The following is a 19426-nucleotide window of genomic DNA, read 5'->3' on the forward strand; positions in this document are numbered from 1 at the left end:
TTCCAACATAAGAGGAAAATCAACTGGAGGAGAGAAGCTCTGCAAAGTTTTAACCGTTTTAGTACAAGTAAAAAGAAATGAATATTCCGAGCAAAAATCTAGGTGAAAATGGTGCATCTAAAACGTGCTGTAAAACTAAGCCGTGTAAATCACAAAGTTTCCCCTTAATTGCAAAGTTAAATGGAGTGAAGCATGACCACCCAGTGCAATGGTATGCAGCCAATAAAACGGAGTCTTCAAACTGTCACGATACGTAATGAGGAGAACCGTGTGCGGCTAATGAAGGGCATTTCTATGTACTTTAATGCAACATCCTGACAGAATGAGGCTGGTGTTAATAAACCTACCATCTTCTCAGGTTTACAATAATGCACAGTGACAGACGAGTATAAATAAAGACTCGGATTTCCTTCTGTGTCCAAATAGATAAAGATGTTCAACCCGTAGCACTGCACTGTATTGATTTACAAATGGCTCTTTTAATCCCAGAGTTTAGATGGGTTTTTTTCCAGCCAGTGTAAGCCACGCTAAAGAAGCAGCAAAAAGAAAAAAGAAAAAAAAAAAGAGAAAAAAAGGGGAGGAAAAAAAGCAGGCTCGTAAATCCGAAGTTTCCACCCTTTCTATAAACTGCTAGATCAAATATTTTTCAGAGAAACGGTTGGACTCAACTGGTAATATGCAACATAACTCAACTTTAGGGTTCATGCTGTAACCCATCCATGCAGAGCTTAGCAAAGTAAAAGCTCTCAAACATGTCTTACTTGCAGCACTCATGAGTTCTCCGTGCAGATCGTAGGTCATTAGAGGTTCAGAAAGATTCCTGTGGGAAAGGAAAGACAAAATGAGAAAACACATGGGGAACATAAATTAAAACATCAAACACCGAAAGAATAAAACAAGAATCCACTCATTAAATAGTCACACTATTAAGAAGTTAAAGAGTGAGCCCTCTGGTGGGGTTAGTTTGGAAACAGCAAGTTGTGTCTAATGCCAGATGATAAAACGGTTTTCTGGAAAACATCTAATTCCTTGTGGAAACATTTTGAAATGACGTAACGTGTGACCAAATGTAACGTAATTAATGAAAAATCATACTGCGTGGATTTTGTTTTGTTTTTTCTTTTCGGCACGTATCCATAAACACACACGCACAAACGAACGCACCTCAGGTAGAACTTTAATGCACTTGTAATGGTTTTATCATCCCAGTCGCTGCTGTTGAGATCCACATTTGCAGGATTTGAGCGATCTACAAAGGAGCAAAAGGCATGTGGTAAGTTTAGAAACATGTGGCATGTGTTGCTCTTTTCCTTCTTCTGGGGGGTTTGTACAAGGGCAATTAAATTATGAAGTAAGAGAGACATAGGTCGTTTTTGGTACACCTCCAATATCCTTTGTGATTATATAAACTCTTAGAGGCACCAAATGTCTAAGTATTCATCATCCACCAAGCAGCAGAGCTAGATAAAGGTCAGCTTCACAGGATGAGTTTCTTGGCCATGCTATAAATCTGATACATCTTCCATGAGGAGAAGTCAAAGATTTCTATTACAGGTAAAGATGAGTCATCATCTTGACAATTGACTCCATCATCTCCTGACTTGGAAAAGTTTCCATATTTCACCATCCACCTGCAAAATCATAGTAGAGGTAATGACCGTCATTTCCTCAGTTCCTTTCGACTCGATATCGTCGTCCGAGGAAACGCTCTTGTTGTCTCGGTACGCGTCACCGGCGCTGCAGGAAACTAATTCCAGCATCAGCTTCTTGTCCAAACACAGATTGGGGGATTTATCCATGAACACGAGTCTTGCAAAAGCTTTGAACTTCTTCCACGTGTTATGTTGCACGCACCAACATTAATGTACTTTTATTGGGGTTAGATGTAAAACATCTAACCCCCTTGATTCTCATCTCCCTTCAGCGCTCCGTTTGGGATTTGTCCCATTGAGTTAAATTTCTCAGGATGCATTTCCAGCAGGCCAATCAGCGAACAGAAAGAGGAGTTGTGAACAGTGATGTCAAGTTTCTGCAGTATTTATGAATTGTTGTCTGCCTGTAATTGTAGTTTGCCAATGGCAGCGGAGGAAGTGAACAAACCAGTCAGTCTGCGTTGGCCACGGTTCCAAATATTGAGCAATAAAAGTCGGAACAAGAGGAATGCTGTCACCTCGTTCAGCTCGGCATTTCTCTCTTTGCAGAGGGTGATGGTTGCTTACAGCCCACATAATTTCCGTTAAACTTCATAGCGTAGCTTCCTTCAAGGTCGAGCTGGCGCATAACATGCGTCACGGCCAAATGTTAGCGATTAACATCAGATCCAATCGTTTAAGACTTCAACACAGTCCATGCCTCCAGCAGGCAACTGTTCCTAAACAGTAGAGGATCCAGACTCTCTGTACAAAGCAAAGCGTAGTAGAAGAAGCTGGTTTTTACCAGGCTGTAGTGGAGGTAAACGATACATTTTTGTTTGTTTGTTTGCTTTTTTTTTTTGTTTTTTTTTTACAAAGAAATCTGCAAAGTGTGGCATGCATTTGTATTCATCACCCCTGTTGTACGCTTTTCAGGCCTGTCACAATAAATTGTCCCAGAAATTATTGCAATAAATGAGAATTTTGTTGCTTTGAATCATTTCATTTCTACAGAATGTTTAACACTGGGAATGAAAATTATTTTAAATATTCACACAACAACCAAAACAACAAATAAATTGCAAGTCTCTGTAAACAAAATTGTCATTTAAAAAAGGGCCTAGTTGAGACCAAAGCACCAGACTGAAGCTTATTATCATCCAATCTTTGGTAGAAAGACAGAGAGAAAGAGAGAAAAGAGAAAAACAATTATTCAGATGGAAATTATCCAGCTTGTTTTAATTTATCATGCGATTAATTGATTTATTTTATATTGCGACAGGCTTAATATTTTGTAGAACAATATTTTTCTCCAATTATAGCTGCGGGTTGTTGTCCCCCCTCCCACCAAGTATGTCTCTCCCAACTTTGTGCATCAACAATCTGAGTTAAACTCTTGAATGCAGTAAAAGGAGCTAAACACCAGACAATCCAGATATTTTTCCAGTACAGTATTTGAAAACCTCAACTTTTTTTGTTACATGAAATCACAATAACACTGTGGCTGTAAGAGGACAACATGTGAACAAGTTCAAGGGTTATGAATACAGGCGTCGCATGTAGAGGTCCACGGGGCATGAATTATTCCACGTTAGCCAACTGTGTTATTTGTTTTAAAGATGAGTGATACCTGATCTCATACTGGAGTCATGTTTCCGGTCCATGAACCAGGTGCCACACAGCTTATGAGGTCTGCAAGCATTTCTGTTAACTGCTCACTTGCTCTTGCGCACTTAGGTATTTATTGCAAAGTAACTGCAAACCAAAAACATGATTTCATCCCCTTTTCTTTTGCACTTTTAAAAAAATTCCCCCTTCTTGTCCCCCTGTTCAATCTGCAAAGAATTTCCATCAACTAAAATAGATTTATTTAGTATCCTGGATATGAGTTGGAAATGCAAAATAATGAGCTGCACAATTCAACTGAGTAAATCCTGGGATTTTTTTTTTTCTTGTTTTTCAGAAGGGGTGATTCCCATTATTTGGACTTTGTGTGAAAGCGTACAAAGCTGAATCCCACCCTACAAATACCCATGTGTCACAGTCTATTTTTTCTTTTTTTTAAATCCTGTAATTATTCTTTAAAAATTAAAAATTAATGCTGCTCTGCTTGAAGCCTCTTGACCTCTGCCCTCCAGTAAAGGAGCGCTGATCCAGCAGCTGCTCTGTGTGAAGCACACTCAGATCAGCCAAGTTTTTCTTTATATTTCCCTCATTATAACTTAAAAAACTGTAAGCCAGGAATTATTATTGAGGGTGTTTATAGCATCATTTGACGCTCCTTTGAATCCAACACCTCTTGATCACCAGTTACTTTTTCAAGCCAGGATGAATGGCTTGTTAAGAGACGGAGAAATGTGCTCATTCACGTGGCAAAGCGACACGCATGCTTTCTGCTACTGTATCTCTGAGGCTTCGCTCTCTTTGCCAGGAAATGTATCAAATGTAGCGTGTTTGCTCAGCTGACAACCTGCAGCAGTCGCTGAGTTGGTAATTTAGCAACGTCTCACCACCGCAAGTGTTGTTTTTCGCTCAAACTAAAACTAAATGAGGGTAAAAAGATGTTTACGTACGCTTAAATAAGGAACAGATGTCAATCAATCAAAGCTGCACCAGTTCAATTTAAGCACTGAAATGCCAACATTAATACCGCGTCATCGAGCTGTGAACTGTTTAGCTGACAGAGGAGTTGTTATAAGACATTTTCAACTTTTGCATCAGGTTATCTTGAGAAACCTACAGCAAATGTATTTTATAAATACTGAGACAGAAAAACACAAAATAGGGCACAAAGGCAAAAAACTTGCATATTTTTTCAGAAATTTACACATGAAATTAATGTCTTGTACTCAGGTTAGCACTTTTCAGAACCACCTTTTTGCTCCATTTATCCTTCCATCAAATTTGACCATATTCCCCGTTTCTGCTGAGGAGGGAAAAAAGGATCTCCACAGCATGATGCTGCCACTGCCATGTTTGAAGGTGGGGATGATGTGGCTAGGGTGATGTGGAGCTCCTGCAGAGTTACCGTGTAGCTCCCGGCTCATTCTTTAAATGTTGCTCTAATTATCCGGCTTGTCAGTTTTGGTGGACGCCGGCCTTTGTGTTAAGCCCCGGCTCACACCGTGGGATTTAAAAAATCGTATGGGACTTAAACATCTCCCACTGTGTGACCTCGATGTGACAATAACCCCTGTCACACCGCATGAGAATGCGAGACTGCACAACTTGTTTCCATGGACCAGGGGTCACCAACTCCGGTCCTCGAGAGCTAATATCCTACAACTTTTAGGTGCACCATTTCGCCAACTCACCTGAGTCAAATGGCCAAATTTCCTCATCAGCATTCCTTCAGTCCAATAATAAATGGTCTGCTAATTGTGGATATTAGTGTTATTACTATTAGAGCAGAAAAAAAGAGAGAAGGGAGCGGCATGGCTGCACAAAAGAGGACTGCAATGAGAATTGGGTTGAGGCAGAGGTCACATTGCACTATTTGCCAATAACATAATAGACCCTGCTTCAGATCTGTCACAGTTCGCCTTTTGTCAGGGGAGCGCTAAATTGCGTCTGTCATACTGAATGATCAAGGTCACCATCAGAAATTTTCTCTCACAATGAAAGGTTTGTTGCGTATGGCGACCAATAATCGCGCAGCGTGAGCCCAGCTTTAGTAGGTTTCTGAGTGGTAAAATGGAAAGTGCTCAAAGATGTTGTTTTATAACGCAACCATGTCTTAGTGTTCTTCCCAACTTTATCTAAGAACTGTCCCATAAACATAATTAAAAACACAGGATGAACAGCTGCTAAATTTACTCAGAAATGAATTGTAATACTACAAGAAAACAACCAGTTTCTGTGCTCCACTAATCTGGAACAAACTTACAGAAAACTGAGAAACTGCCAAAACACTGAGTTCCTTTAACTCGAGGCTAAAACCGACTGGAACATTGATTTTTGATTATTTGATGTATATTTCCTTGAAGGTTTTGATGATGGCATTTGACAAAATGTAAAGTTTATTGCCGTTTCATAATTGGTTACTGAATTATGTAGTTATGGTGTAAAGCACTTTGAACTGCCTTGTTGTTGAAATGTGCTATAAAAATAAAACTTGACTTAAATACAAAAGGTTGTTTCAAATGATGATTTCATTTATTAAAGGAAAAAAAGTTATCCAAACCAAGCTGGCCCTCTGGGAAAAGTAATTGCCCCCATTCTTAAACCATGAACCAACCTTTATTCAACTACATTTTTTCTTTCTTTTTTTTTTTTTAAAAAGCTTGGCTCAACTTCACAGGCGAAACACAAGTTTGATTATCACCTCACCTGCAGATATAATAAATAATTGTAGGAGAACCTTTCTGACGCCTGAAAGTTCTCAAAAAGAAACAAATCATCCAAAAACAGTAGAAAAACAAAGTGATTAATGTCTGTCAGTCTGGAAATGGTTACAAAGCTCAAGACTTTGGGTTGCCAGCAAACCAAACCAAGCGCCATAATCAACATCTGGAGAAAACGTGCAGCAGTGGTGAACCTTCCCAGGAGAGACCGGTTAACCAAAATTACTACAAGATCTTATCAAAAAAAATAAAAATAAAATGTTTTGGAGTAGCCTAGTCAAAGTCTGGACTTAAATCAAATTCAAATGTTGTAGTATAACCATAAACATGTCAAACATGAGTCCTCTGTGGCAGTGGTAGAAACTCATTCCCAGTTATAGGAAACTCTTGATGTCAATTAGTTATTATTGGTTACTAGGTTTAGGAGGCACTGCTCTGTTTCCCCGCAATAAATGAAGGCATCACTTAACAGCTTCTAATCTCAAGTTATCTCTATTCAAATATTAATAATCTAAAACATTTAGGCATGACAAAGAAGCAAAAACAAGACATTTATTGGCGCTAAGTTAATAAGTTGATGTTTGCAAGTTAATGAGACCTGAATCTACAGAGCCTTAAAAAGACAGTTACAAAGTCGGCCTTCTATCACCTGAAGAGCATCTCAAAGATTAGAGTATTATCTCTGCAAGATCTAGAGAAACTCATCCGTGCGTTTATCTTCGTCACATAGATCACAAGTCTGCCTAAAAAAAAATATTTAATCAACCAGACAAATGCAGCTGATCCAGAACGCTGCAGCTCGCGTTCTCACTAAAACCAGGAAGATAGAGCACATCACTCCAGCTGTACAGTCCCTACACTCAGAGATTCTGGTCTGCTCTGCATCCCCAGAACCAGAACCGAACATAGAGAACCAACATTCAGCTTCTATGCACCACAAATCTGGAACAAACTTACAGAAACATGCAAAACAGCTGAAACACTGACCTTCTTTAAATCTAGACTAAAACCCACCTTGCTGAGTTGCTTTTGAAACAGAATAAATTAAACATTAATCAACAATCTGATGTGTAACGACGGTAAAGGTAATGTTTCAATTGTTGGCTGTGTGTTCTATGACTTTGTATTTATGTGCCTTGTTGCTGAAAGGTGCTATACAAACTCAATTTGATTGATTGACTGATTGACAAAGAGCCTCCAGTCAGCTAGTTAGCACTCATAGCTTCTCAGCTTTAGTGTTAAAGATATAACAGGAGGCCATTCGTTAGGTTTTACATTGGGTTCCACGTATTTTTGTTTCACCAGAAATATTTCCAAACAGATAAACTTTTTTTTGTAAGCAAGAGAAAAGTGTGAAAGCCTGGTTTCAGACAGCTGATCAGCAAAGTGCAGCATCGCTTTTGGGAGTGGCAAAGCCAGGCTGCTCTATGGACCTTACCAAGCCCCGCCCAGAAACACCCCTCGACAGTCCCACGTGGCTGCATGTCTCACAAACAAAGCCTCGTGGAGCTTCGTTTCTATGTGTAAACATGGCGTCTTTCGTTTCAACTGACTCTCTACAAAGTATTTCTGAGTCGATTAGTGCAGCCTTTCTGCCGGATTTTCACAAAATATCAGCCACGACAATGGACAGGGGAACAAACGAGTTCATATCATCTTTTTTGGACGAAATCAAGCTGTTTGAGCCACGCAATGCCTCCAACATTGTGCGCGTCGCAGCTAAATGCGACCGGTCGATGAGGAAAACAGCAGATCCTCACACAATCAGCATGAATATAGCTGTGGACAAGATCACTGATGCCTATTGTTCTTGCAAGGCTGGGTAAGTCAGGCATTCATGGTTTTGAGGGTTACTTTTGGAATCAGTGATTTCTGTTGTTGGCAAATGTTTGAGTGTGCCTAGGCCTGACGCACTGTACTCGGTGCTAGCGTCGCTAACACGATTACAGTTTCGTAAAAAGCCTTTTCAGGTAAAATAAAATCTTTAATGTATGTCAGATACGGTACACATTACATATTGATCTGTTCAGCTAACGTAAGACTTAGCAAAAAGGTTTTCAAAATGACCCTCCTTACAATATTTCAAGCTTCAAAATTCAAAAGGGATCGGGAGGTGCTGGTGCCTATCTCTAGCTAACGTTCCGGGCGAGAGGCGGGGTCACCCTGGACAGGTCGCCAGTCTGTCGCAGGGCCACTCAAAATATCCCCATTCACTAAACACAAAGAAAGCAAAGTAATGATACTTACACCAGCACACACTCCTTTCTTTTTATTGATCTTACGACAGTTGAGTTGCAAATGCGGTCGTGCACAAGCTTTGATCCAAGCTAGGCATTCCATATCAGATTTGGGAAATCTGTGAATTTTATTTCCACAAATACGATCAGGATACCTGACATCGCCTGTACAGATTCCCCACTGACAGTGGAGAACCATTCTTATTTGAGTTCTGTTGCAAAATCTTTGATTGTGTAGATTGTGGTCTGCTAGTCCACAATCTACATTAGCATGTGTATACTACTGTAGCTTTTGTTTGTGAGACGGTCAATAACGTGGTAGCTGCGCAGTGACGTCAAATGGGCATTAGCCAATGAAACGCGGACCCTGTGGTAAGGTCCATGGTCCACACACCTGGCATCTCATTACCTTGACCTTCTATGCACGTGGCGGAAAATGTTGCAGATCCTCTTAAGTGTTAGAGGAGGTTAATGTGCTTAAAAAAGCAAATGGGCAGATGGCGCTCACGTTCACAGACTTGTGTCCTTACCAAAGAAGGAGTTCAGGAGCTTCTGCACTTGGATATTGCTGCCGACTGTCCTGTACACTCCTTCTTGTGTGGCGGCTGGACAGAGGAGAGGGGAGGATACAGGGAAAAAATTATTTAAAAAAATCAAGGGAGTATAATCAGGGCAGGTGATGTAGGGTGGAAATGTACCACATGCTTTCTTTAATGCCTGACATGAGACAGAATGAAAATGTTCTTTTCTGCATTTAACTCCTGCCTGAAACTACTCGTAGACAAGTTGCATCCTTACTGTAGGTAATCCTGTTTCCTTAAATCAAACCTTGGTGCTGCTGCAAAGATGCAATTAAAAAAGAAATGGCTCAATGTTTCTGTGTTTGCTACTGAAGACGCTCTCCAAAGAAACGGTGAGAAACGTCAAAGATCAAAGTTGAAACACATTCTTCATTTAATCATTTTAGACTTTCGTCACGATTCAATTTTGCTTAATTTGAAGTTCTGACTCTAGAATTTAAAACACAAAATGTGTTTGGAGAATTTATGCCAAATTCACAAGGAGAGAGGAAAGAAAGTAAGGAAAGAAGAAGAAAAAGATGGGAAGAAGGAGGGATTGAAGAAAGGAAGCAAGGAAGGAAGGAAAAGAAAAAAACAGGACAGACTAAACAAAAGGAGTATGGACACAAGGACTAAATGGAGGAAGGACATTGTGAAGGTAGAAGGCAAAGAAAGGACAACATGAGACAGACCAAAGACAACCAACTAAAGAAGGGCATGAGGAAGAGCCGAGGCAGAAAGGAAAGACTGAATGGCTGCATAACGAAGGGCACAACAAAGGAAAGAAAGAAGGAGAAATAAAGACAGAAAGAAGGAATGATACAAGGTATCAAGGACATTTAGACAGCGGGACGGGGAGTAAAGTATTTTGATACACTATTATTTTCTGTTTTCATTCTGATCCAGATCCGGAAAACTCTGTAATAAAATTTGAGACTTTTCCAGACTGCGTAGGAAGCCTGGATGTGCCGAGGGAAGAGCTTTCCAACCTGAAGCAGGTTTCATATGAGCCTTTTAACGGCGCTGTGATGAGCGATAGCTCCCCTTCACAGCAATCCCAAGGAGTGATGCCAACAGACGACTCAACTACGCCCCCAACAGGCGAGTAAGAAACCAACAAGAATACAGACAGTAAAAAACTTACCTTTAGTTTCAATGTAGTTGAAGCACTTTCGCACAAACTTGAATCCAGTTTCATTTAGTTCCACTGCGGGAAAGCAAACAACAACAAAAAAAGAAAAGTACCCCCCCACAGAAATGAGACCTTTCCACAGAAAAACTGAATATTTTATCACAACTTCAGGCTCGGGGGGATAGTGATGACTGACTTACTTTCTGCTTGCTTGTGAATGGGGGAGTGATAAATCTGAAATGAAAATAGCAAATGTAAAAAGAAATTGAAGACTGTGGAGCATGTGGAAAAATCCACCACTGTGATTAATGACTGCATCCATTTTTTAAGCGAAAGAGGAGGAAAAAAGAAAGAAAGAAAGAAAAAACTTATGGTTCAAGGCAACAAATCCATGGGATCCAGCTTCCTATGCACAGCGACAGACCTTCGGGATGAGTTACGAGGTGATGAGCGCCATTTTCTGGTTTCAGTTAACGGTTTTATAGCATAGAACGACAACGAGGAGCAGAAAAAGAACGATGCATTCAATCTTTGGGTAAATTTGGCTCCGGTACTGCAGGTACAGCTGCCAGCAAGTCAGACTTAGAACTTCTGACCGTGAGACCAGACCTTATCAAACGTGCTGGTCTTTATATCAATGCTTCAATCTGATTCTCTTCCTGAAACAGCGTGCTACTCCTCCTCCTCATGGCTCTGACAGCCATTAAAGCCATGAGGCTAAGGGCTAAGTACAGAGCAGCGGGAGATGCTGAGAGAGTCTTGTTCAATGACCGCGAAGCAGCAGGTAGTAGTTGGAGGGAAAAAATATGGTAGTCACACCCGACAATTGATTCAGAGGCTGCTGACTTCCAGCATGCTGTGTTATGGTATTCCCACAGAGTTACATTCTGCATCAGTACTAAAATCTAACATATGGGAAGAAAAAAAAAAAAAAAAAAACAATAATAATGGGGATGCCAGAGTGAATAATTACTAAGAGTTAAAAGCGAAAGTCCATTTTCCAGCATTTTGAATGATTGATTTCCTTTCTGTGCCAAACAAGAAAATTGCCAACATATCCAGTCGCTTAAGAGACTCTGGAGAAGTACATGCAGGGATTTCTTTCCCCTTGACTGCCAAACACTTAAAAAAAAGTTTTTTAATGGGGAATAACTTTTTATTTTGGGATGTGAGATCAGGCATGTCAATGTCTTGGCCGTGAAAGGCGCAAAATGTTGCCAAAACATTCATCGAAACTGTAATGCATCAGTCTAGTGGTCAACTGTGATTTATGGCTGTTTTAACACTCACAGCAGAACAGAAACGAGGGCCAGTTTGGGTCTACCAGAGACGTCTGGAAATAGGAGGCATCAAGTTATCTGCAGCTACACGCATTCATTATTAGACTCGTTTTTGGAGAGTGGAACAACAGAAATTAGCCAAAGAGAAAAGTGATATGTTCAGTTTTTGCATGTTTCTGAAAAAACTGGAAAAAAAAAAGGGAAATCCAGATCATTAAATGAATTCCAAATCTATGAATGCATTAACAAGCAGGAACACCGATGCATGTTTTTTTTTTTTTTTTTAAATAAAAATCAGATATCATGTACATATATGCCTTGATGCATCTTGCAAAAAATTTTAATAATGAACTTTTTCACGTTGCGTTACGTTCCGACAAACTTCAAAGAATTTGTTTGGGATTTATGTGATTGAGCAAAAATGAAAAAGTACCACAAAACTGTGAGGTTAGAGGAAAATTCTGGTTTTTACATTAAATGTACAGGGTTTTCCCCTGAAAACTTGCTAAACTTAATGGTAGAGATCGTAGGGCGATCATCCAGCAGCCCATCATGTTACCAAGTTAAAAAACATGTTTAAAATTTACAGAAAAAGTTGTACTATTGGAAGTCATTATTAATATCTAAGCACCAACTATAAAGTCTTAAAAAAGCAAAACATAAAAAAACCAATGAAAATAAAAATATTTTGCACTTCAATTGTTTCATCCTAATTAAAGTGTCCAAAAATATTTTATCCTTTATCTGTGACTTGTCACTTTATTCGCTTAAGATGTTAGTGTGTAGACCAGTAAAAACTTTAATGTATTAATCCTGATATATACATTAAGATTAAATTACACTCCAGTGCCTGTTTGCTTATTAGTGTATTTCTGAAGTAGGACAGAAAACAAACTAATGCCACACTTTTCAGATTTTTATCCACGAATATTTTTGAAAACCACAACATATTCTTCCAGTTCACAAGTGTGTTACTTTGTGTTGATCTCTCATGTAAATCCCAATAAAAAGCAGTGTAAAGTACTGAAAAAAAATATATAAAACTTGATACTTTACAAAGAAATGTATTTTAGTTTAATTAAAAATGACCTCCATTAAAGAATCTGCAGTTTCAAATATTAAATAAAAATGCCAATCCATAGAGTGTTAAAATACTGAAATCTGTCTTTAGATGAACATTTACTACAATAGCTGTGCTTTTAGATTCCTCACAGTGGGACAAAAAGGTATCCAGTCAGACACTGATTGTGCAAGTTCACCTTCTTAACGAGAGGTCAGTAATTTTCACTACAGGTTCACTTCAACTATGAGAGCCAAAAATTAAAAGAATAAAAATTATAAAACAGAAATCAAAGAAAACATTGTAGCATTTTTAAAGAATTTATTTGTGCATTATGGTGGAAAATAAGTACTTGGTCAATAAAAAACGCTCAACAATACTTTGCAACATAACCTTTGTTGGCAATGGTCAAACATTTCCTGATTGTATTTTGGCCCATTTCACCTTGCAGCTCTCCTGTAGGGCAGTGATGCTTTGGGCTTGTTGATGGCAAACTTTCAACTCCTTACAAACATTTTCTATGGGGTTGAGGTCTAGAAGCTGGGTAATCCACTTCAGGACCTTGAAGTGCTTTTTAACGGAGCCACTCTGCTGTTGTCAGACTAGTGCGTTTGGGGATCATCGTCATGCCGGAAGACAAAGCCTGTTCCACCTTCAATGCTCTTACTGATGGGAGGAGGTTTTGGCTTGAAATTTCCCGATGCACTGCCCTGTTCATCGCTCATTCACATCAACCTGCTTGCTTACTGTAGAGTCATTCTTCCCAGCCTGGTGCAAATCTGCAGTTTTCTTCCTGGTGGCTCTTTGGTCTTGGCTCAGTTTGGAGTGTGACTGCATGAGGTTGTGGACAGGTGTCTTTTATACAGATAATGAGTGGAGGATGGAAGAGCTTCTTAAAGAAGAAAACACAGATGTGTGCTTGTTTGTGGGTGACCCAATACTTATCTTCCACCATAATTTACAAAGAAATTCTTTAAAAATCCTAAAATGTGATTTCCTGGAATTTTTTATGTCCCGTTTTGTCTCTTATTATTAAAGTGTACCTATGATGAAAATTACTGACCTCTCATTTTTCTAAGCAGGAGAACTTCCCCAATCAGTGGCTGAATAAATACTTTTTTTTTTTTGCCCCACTGTATCTCGTCTCTCATTCAGGACATTGTAATGTGAAAGACACAATTCTGGCGACCATTATTTACGTCCAACTGCGAAAGCGTTTTAAAAGAAAATGAAGTTCTGGGAGCTTTCAGTCAGGTTTTAAATCACTTTGCAGCTCAGTCTTTGCTTTGTTAAGCATCTTAAATGAAATCCTTCTGGATACATTTTCAGGGGACCATGTGGTCCTGATTCTCAAAGATTCATCGCCTCTTTCAAGATAGTAGATCACAATATCTGAATATTGTGTTTACGACACCGTGGAGATATTTGTAACCTAAATGAGAGCTAATTTTTAGCTCTGGGCTGTCTTTTTATGCTAACCTAAATCATTTTAGAGCATCCTCCATTCCACTATCATGTGGAGCCCCACAGGGTTCAATTCTTGGACTTCTACTTTTTTTTTCTTAGCTGATCTTAGAAAGCATGACATTACTTCTCACTGCTTTACAAAAGATACCAAGATTTATGCGCTCCTGAAACAAATGGATGACTTCTCGATGTTGACTTTTGGTCTTTCCCAGTGACCATGGGCACTGTGGTACACTATAAAACACCAACTGTCTAATTTAGGTTTTAAATGGACAGCGATTTCAAGCTGAGTGGTCAGAAAAGTGCAGGGGTGTGATCCATCTCGTTCAGCTGAGGCACCTGGCCAAAATAAAACCGATGTCAAAACATGACTTTGAAAGAGAAAGCCATGCTTTAATTACAACTCGACTGGATTACTGGAATGATTTGTTTGTTGGTGTTAAGCTGCCTTCCTTGGCATTCCTTCAGTGGGCACAAAATGCTACCGCAAAGATTTAGACTGGAACACGGAGGAGTTCCCGTTTTATTTTCATTACACAGGCTGCCCGTCTACTTTAGACTTCATTTAAAAAGTTTTTGTTGGGAAATATTTGAATGGTCTTACCCCTCAGTACCAATCTGGACAACCGCCCTCGTACTGCCTTTCTCGGTCGCACAGACCAGCTGAGCAGATTTTGCTGAACTTAGGTGGAAAGTGCTGAAGCACCAGGGCTTTTGCTGTTTGAAGTTCACAAATTTTTAACAGCCTCTTCATTTTTAAATCTGTAGTGAAAAACAATGTCTTCAGTTTAGCTTTTAACCCGGTATAAGAAGTCATTAGTATTTTGATTTTATTGTTTTATATGACTCATACATTGCGTATTCCTACCGAAACCACTAGTTGCATTTTATTCTGTTTTGCTCATGTTTTTGTTTCTCTTCTTTTGCATTTTCATGTTTTGTGTTTGATGTTTTTAAAAGTGCTTAGTGAACAAAGTCGGCTTTGGCGTGCAGGGAATTTACCCGTCAGTGTAAACTGCAAGAGTAGGCTTTAAAAAAAATATGATGACTCTGACGGGGAAGTGGCGCAGCAAAAGGGCACTAAAATGTGTGCCACGTGTCATTTTCACATCCTTTATTTGTCTTTCTCAACCACAAGCAAATAATAGACTGAATTGGTTAAGATGCGACATTCATCAAGAGGCGCAAAACGAAAGAAAATCCTCTGTAGTGAGTAGGATCTTTTTTTCCTTTCCCCAAGATGTAGAACAGATGTATTTTCTGCAGAATTTGCTCCATCAACACCAAACCCTATTTGGTTTAAAGTCATTTGAGGCTGCAGCCAACCAACCTGCACACAAATACCTTGTTGTGCGCTGAAAGCATCATGTTACCTCAGATGTATCTTGTACAGAACCCGGTGCCTCATAAATGCCAGTTAAGCAGTTAAATGCCAGTTAATGTTAAGCTGCCAGTCGTCATGCTGTTTTACACCTACACAAATAATTGAACATCATTTAAACAGGATTTTTCTCAGCTGGTTGTTTCTCAGCTCCAGTTTTTTTTTTTTTTTTTGCAAACCACATTTAATTGGATGCATTTTAAACATCCTCAAAAATAATCAGCGGTGCAAAAAGCTTTTTCAAAATTGAGTTTTGGTTGCAGATATGCTACCTCCAAACTGAATGATGTCACATTGTTGTTGGGCTTTTATTGATTAAGTTGTTCTATGGATATAAAAGCACACAACAAATCAACATCAGTGGATTGAAAAACAAGAATTTGGGAAAAAAAAAATGTTTGCTTACATTGTGGATTTTCTGCTATCAACACATGTTCAAAATTATCCATACAGGTAAAAATAAAAACACGCAACTCCATTAATATTTAATTTGATGTCCCTTTGAGATTTTCGCCTCAAACATGTGCTTTTAGAATTAGCAGAGTTCACTGAAACTGGTTTGTTTCCCAGGGCAGACTTGGCTTTTAAAAGTGGTGCATAAATTCTTAGTAGGGTTGATTTCGGGGTTTTGGAAAGACTATTACAAAAACCTAAAATAACGATTTCGAAACCATTTTTTATGTTTGTTTGGGAACATTTTCATACTGGAACACACCACATTATATCCAAGTTTCAAATCATCTGAGCCAAACTGTAATCTTAAGAAAAAAGGCAATTAGTTGGGATGTTTAGGATCAACTTAGGAGCCACAAATGCTCAAGCCAGCTAACAATAAATTCCTGCTTCAAAATCAACAACTTTAATGCTCAACTGATCTTTACATCTGCCCGCATGGACAGGCCCATCACCTCCTGGGACAAAGTTGTCTGGTCAGAACCGACAAATATTAAGCTATCCGACTTCAAAGGAAGTAAAGTTGAGCAAATGCATTAAATCACAATTGTCATCACAATTTCAAAGGTCTATCTGGGCACAATATTTAGCAGGATTTCATATTTTATGTTCAATGCATGCAACTTCTGCATACCAACAACAAACGGTCTGTTGAATAGACTTTCATTACCTTCAAAGACCACAACTGTATATTTTTAGTGGTAGATACAAAAGCGGTGGGGAAATTTCGAAAGGGGGAAAGAGTGAAAAGAATGATAAAAAAGGGGGTAATCATGATCCGTTTGCTTTTAAAAGCATGTGGTCCAATTAACATCAAGTCAAATATTTTATCAGGGTTTGTATTTGAACCTGTGCGCATTCTTGTGAGCATGTGTAGAGCTGAGAAAAAGTTATAACAAATTTAACTTTAAAAATCATTGCCAAGCAAAGCAATTTCTTTTTTTTTTTATCAAAGTCAAAGAAGACCATTTCTAAATGAGCAACACAAACTCACAGGCTCTTTCCCATCCATGGCCTCCATCCACAACTTCCTGTCCCCCTCCGAAAGGGCCTGGAAAGTGACGGGTGCGTTTCTGTGGAAACGGTAACAAGAGCCATTAGGAAGGCAAAGGTTGCAGTTTAATTATTCAGCTGAAACGATGCACTCTTCAACAGTAGCCAGTTTGATTAAATTCACACATCAGACTCATATCTTTAAAGCCAAGTGGAGTAGATGGAAAAAGGAAAAAACCGATAAGAACACCCCGGGAGGGAGAGTCTTTGATGTACCCGACAACATCCTGGAAGCTAAACGAGATAAAAGTAAGTAAGCATAAAGTAATAATAAAAAATAAAAAATAAAAACACATTGCTGCAATTGTCGTCGTGCAGAAAACGCCGTCGAGTGCCAGATTTTGCAGCTCATGGGGATGTGAATCAATTGTTAACAAAGACAACTGTGCAACGAGATGAAAGCTTCCTCTGGCAAAACCCTATGAATAAATTTAAGTCGCAATCAACTTTCAGAGTGAAATAAATGTCAAATCTTTTATACATGGGAAATGTTAAGTATCAAAGTCGCTAAAACAACTAATCTGGGTTAAATATGTATTTTATTGTATCCATTTCTATTAAGCTGAATGTCTGCTTTAACTCCAGGAGCATTTCATTACACAGCACTGCCACCTTGAGTTTACCAAACAGCCAAACTACCAGATATGTTCGAATCAGAGTCACTCTCAATGCAGAATTCAAGCTCAATAAAACCCCTCTAAACAGCACAGACGACATTCGAGTATTTCCACCCATTTCAAGACCAGAAAGGCCAGAAAGGTGACAGAGAAGCTCGTAGTTCAAGCAGTTATTAAAATGCATTTTGTTCCAAATGGTGTGCTTTTATATAAATATGAGCTTGTTGTGTTCCTTCCCCCTGCAATCAGACAGTTTGCCATCTGTTTCCAGCGCCAGCTCATTGCTCAGGGATTGTTTGGGCTACGGTCCATTTAGCCTTCACACTCTGTCCTTGTAAGCCACCTGTTCACCTCGCCGCCTCAACCTGTTTATCCCACAAGGCTCTCGCGTTGCCTCGTCAGGTTGTGTTTGCGCTAACCTCTCCACGGTTTCCACGTCAAAGCAGAAGCGCTTGTCTATGGACTCGGTCTTGCGGCGGATGCAGGATTTCAGGGTGAGTATCGTTGGGGCCTGCATGGAAAATAAAAAAATTAAAAAAGAGATAACGTTGGAGAAGTGGTCGACGATGGGAGTCAACAACGGTGGGGTAAGTTGTTTAAAGAATGTAAGTGGTGACAAAGGCCCCACGTTCTGGTTATTGGTGGTAATAGTACCTGTTTTGTTGCAGGCTTCTGTTCACAGGACACCATGATCAGCATTCTCCCATCCTTGTGATATTTGCAAAAATATTTGACCCACGATGCACCCAAAGCCCCTGGTGTGACCAAAACAACAACAAAATAAGGACACAAAAAGGTCTGTTGAGACTTGGAGACAAAATAACTCGAAAATATGTGATTTCACATTTTGTCGTGTTACAATTACAAACTGTAATTTACTACAATTACAGTTACAAGTTTTTTGGAACATGCCTCCTGCAGACAGAAATGCTCCATCTTGGTCTGTTTAGGTTAAAAGTCAGGTTTGGGTAGATTTAAAGGAGCAGTATTATGTGCTTTCCAGCCTCATAGTATAATTTCATAGCACAATCAAGCAACTACGTTACCTTCAGTTGTTATAAAACTTCTGTATATATCAAACACAACTTAAAAGAAAATTGACTTTGTAATCCAAAGTCTTGAAATTGGGGCCTCTGTCTCTTTAAGAAACTAAGGCTGCTCTTTCTCACCCTCCGCCTTCAGGAAATCCTCAACAACACTGCTCCACTACTAACCCCTTAACAACATTTTTACCAACTGAGAAATAGTTTGTGTAATGAGCTCAGCAGATGCACAGTTCCACCAGGTGCTAATTGCTGCTGGCTAGTCTGAAGGAGCAGAGTGAGGGAGTCTCGGAGGAGGGCTGCTCTGTAATGAGGAGCTCAGAAGCTTGGAAGCTGCTGCTCTGAGGAGGAGCTGCAGAGGAGTCTGCAAGGGGCGCTCTGTCCCTCCAGGCGTTTTGCACCGCTGAATGGTTGCCACGGGAGATTAAAGGATTTCTTAAACATGCACGAAAAAAGTCAAAGCAACACTCCAGGTATGTTTTTGATGAGGGAATAACATTATAACATGATTTAAAGCTAAATAAAGTCAGTTTTACACAATACTGCCCCGTTAATGTAACATAAAATGCTTTTCATTTTTGTACGATGACTTGATAAACTTTCTGGAAATGTTCAGAGTTTGGGATATTGTTTTACAACTTAACCCTGAGTCAAACATTTCCATGCCTTTATCCCTGACTATTTAGATTGGATGTGACTCTTCATACGTTTATCACACAAATTCAGTCAAATGCATTTACAATACGTCTGCAATCTTCATCTTTAATACGTACGCTTCTCCTGACAGTACAAATAACCCTCCAACGGCAGGAAGTTCTGCATCTTTGAGATTTGAGAAGGATGCTTCATCCTCTTCATCAGCTCCTCCAACTCCTCACAAGTGCTCTCATAGTGGTTTCTAGACTGCAGACAAAGACAGAATAGAACTAAAAGGGCTCAAGTCAGACGATATTACATCCCCCCAACAATCCTCAGCAACACCACTCACGTTCTGCAAGCTGAGCTGCAGCTCCTGCTTATAAGGCATAAAGTCCTGAGTCATCTCCACTGTCAAGTTGTTGAGAGTTAAAATGCTGTGAAGGAACGCCAGCACCTATCAAACCAAAGGACGAAACATATTTTCAGACTGTGGCTGAAAGCGCGACTGTCGAGGTGAATTAAAGGCCCTC

General features: G+C 39.5%; 1 protein-coding gene across 1 annotated transcript in view; it reads right to left on the reverse strand.

Moving 5' to 3' along the window:
• Positions 1 to 19426, reverse strand: part of ophn1 (oligophrenin 1) — a 46065-nt gene that overhangs the window by 13401 nt on the left and 13238 nt on the right. The window contains exons 7-16 of the mRNA XM_088012516.1: positions 19246 to 19350; positions 19031 to 19160; positions 17869 to 17969; positions 17634 to 17725; positions 16539 to 16617; positions 10104 to 10137; positions 9916 to 9978; positions 8742 to 8816; positions 1165 to 1249; positions 762 to 820 (exon numbers count right to left, since the gene is read on the reverse strand). Of these exons, the coding sequence (XP_087868642.1) occupies positions 762 to 820; positions 1165 to 1249; positions 8742 to 8816; positions 9916 to 9978; positions 10104 to 10137; positions 16539 to 16617; positions 17634 to 17725; positions 17869 to 17969; positions 19031 to 19160; positions 19246 to 19350 (823 nt within the window). The remainder of the gene's footprint in view (positions 1 to 761; positions 821 to 1164; positions 1250 to 8741; positions 8817 to 9915; positions 9979 to 10103; positions 10138 to 16538; positions 16618 to 17633; positions 17726 to 17868; positions 17970 to 19030; positions 19161 to 19245; positions 19351 to 19426) is intronic.

The sequence above is a fragment of the Poecilia mexicana genome, unplaced genomic scaffold (assembly GCF_051168715.1).
Source record: "Poecilia mexicana isolate PSO_F unplaced genomic scaffold, ASM5116871v1 scaffold_14, whole genome shotgun sequence".
NCBI classification, from domain to species: Eukaryota; Metazoa; Chordata; class Actinopteri; order Cyprinodontiformes; family Poeciliidae; genus Poecilia; species Poecilia mexicana.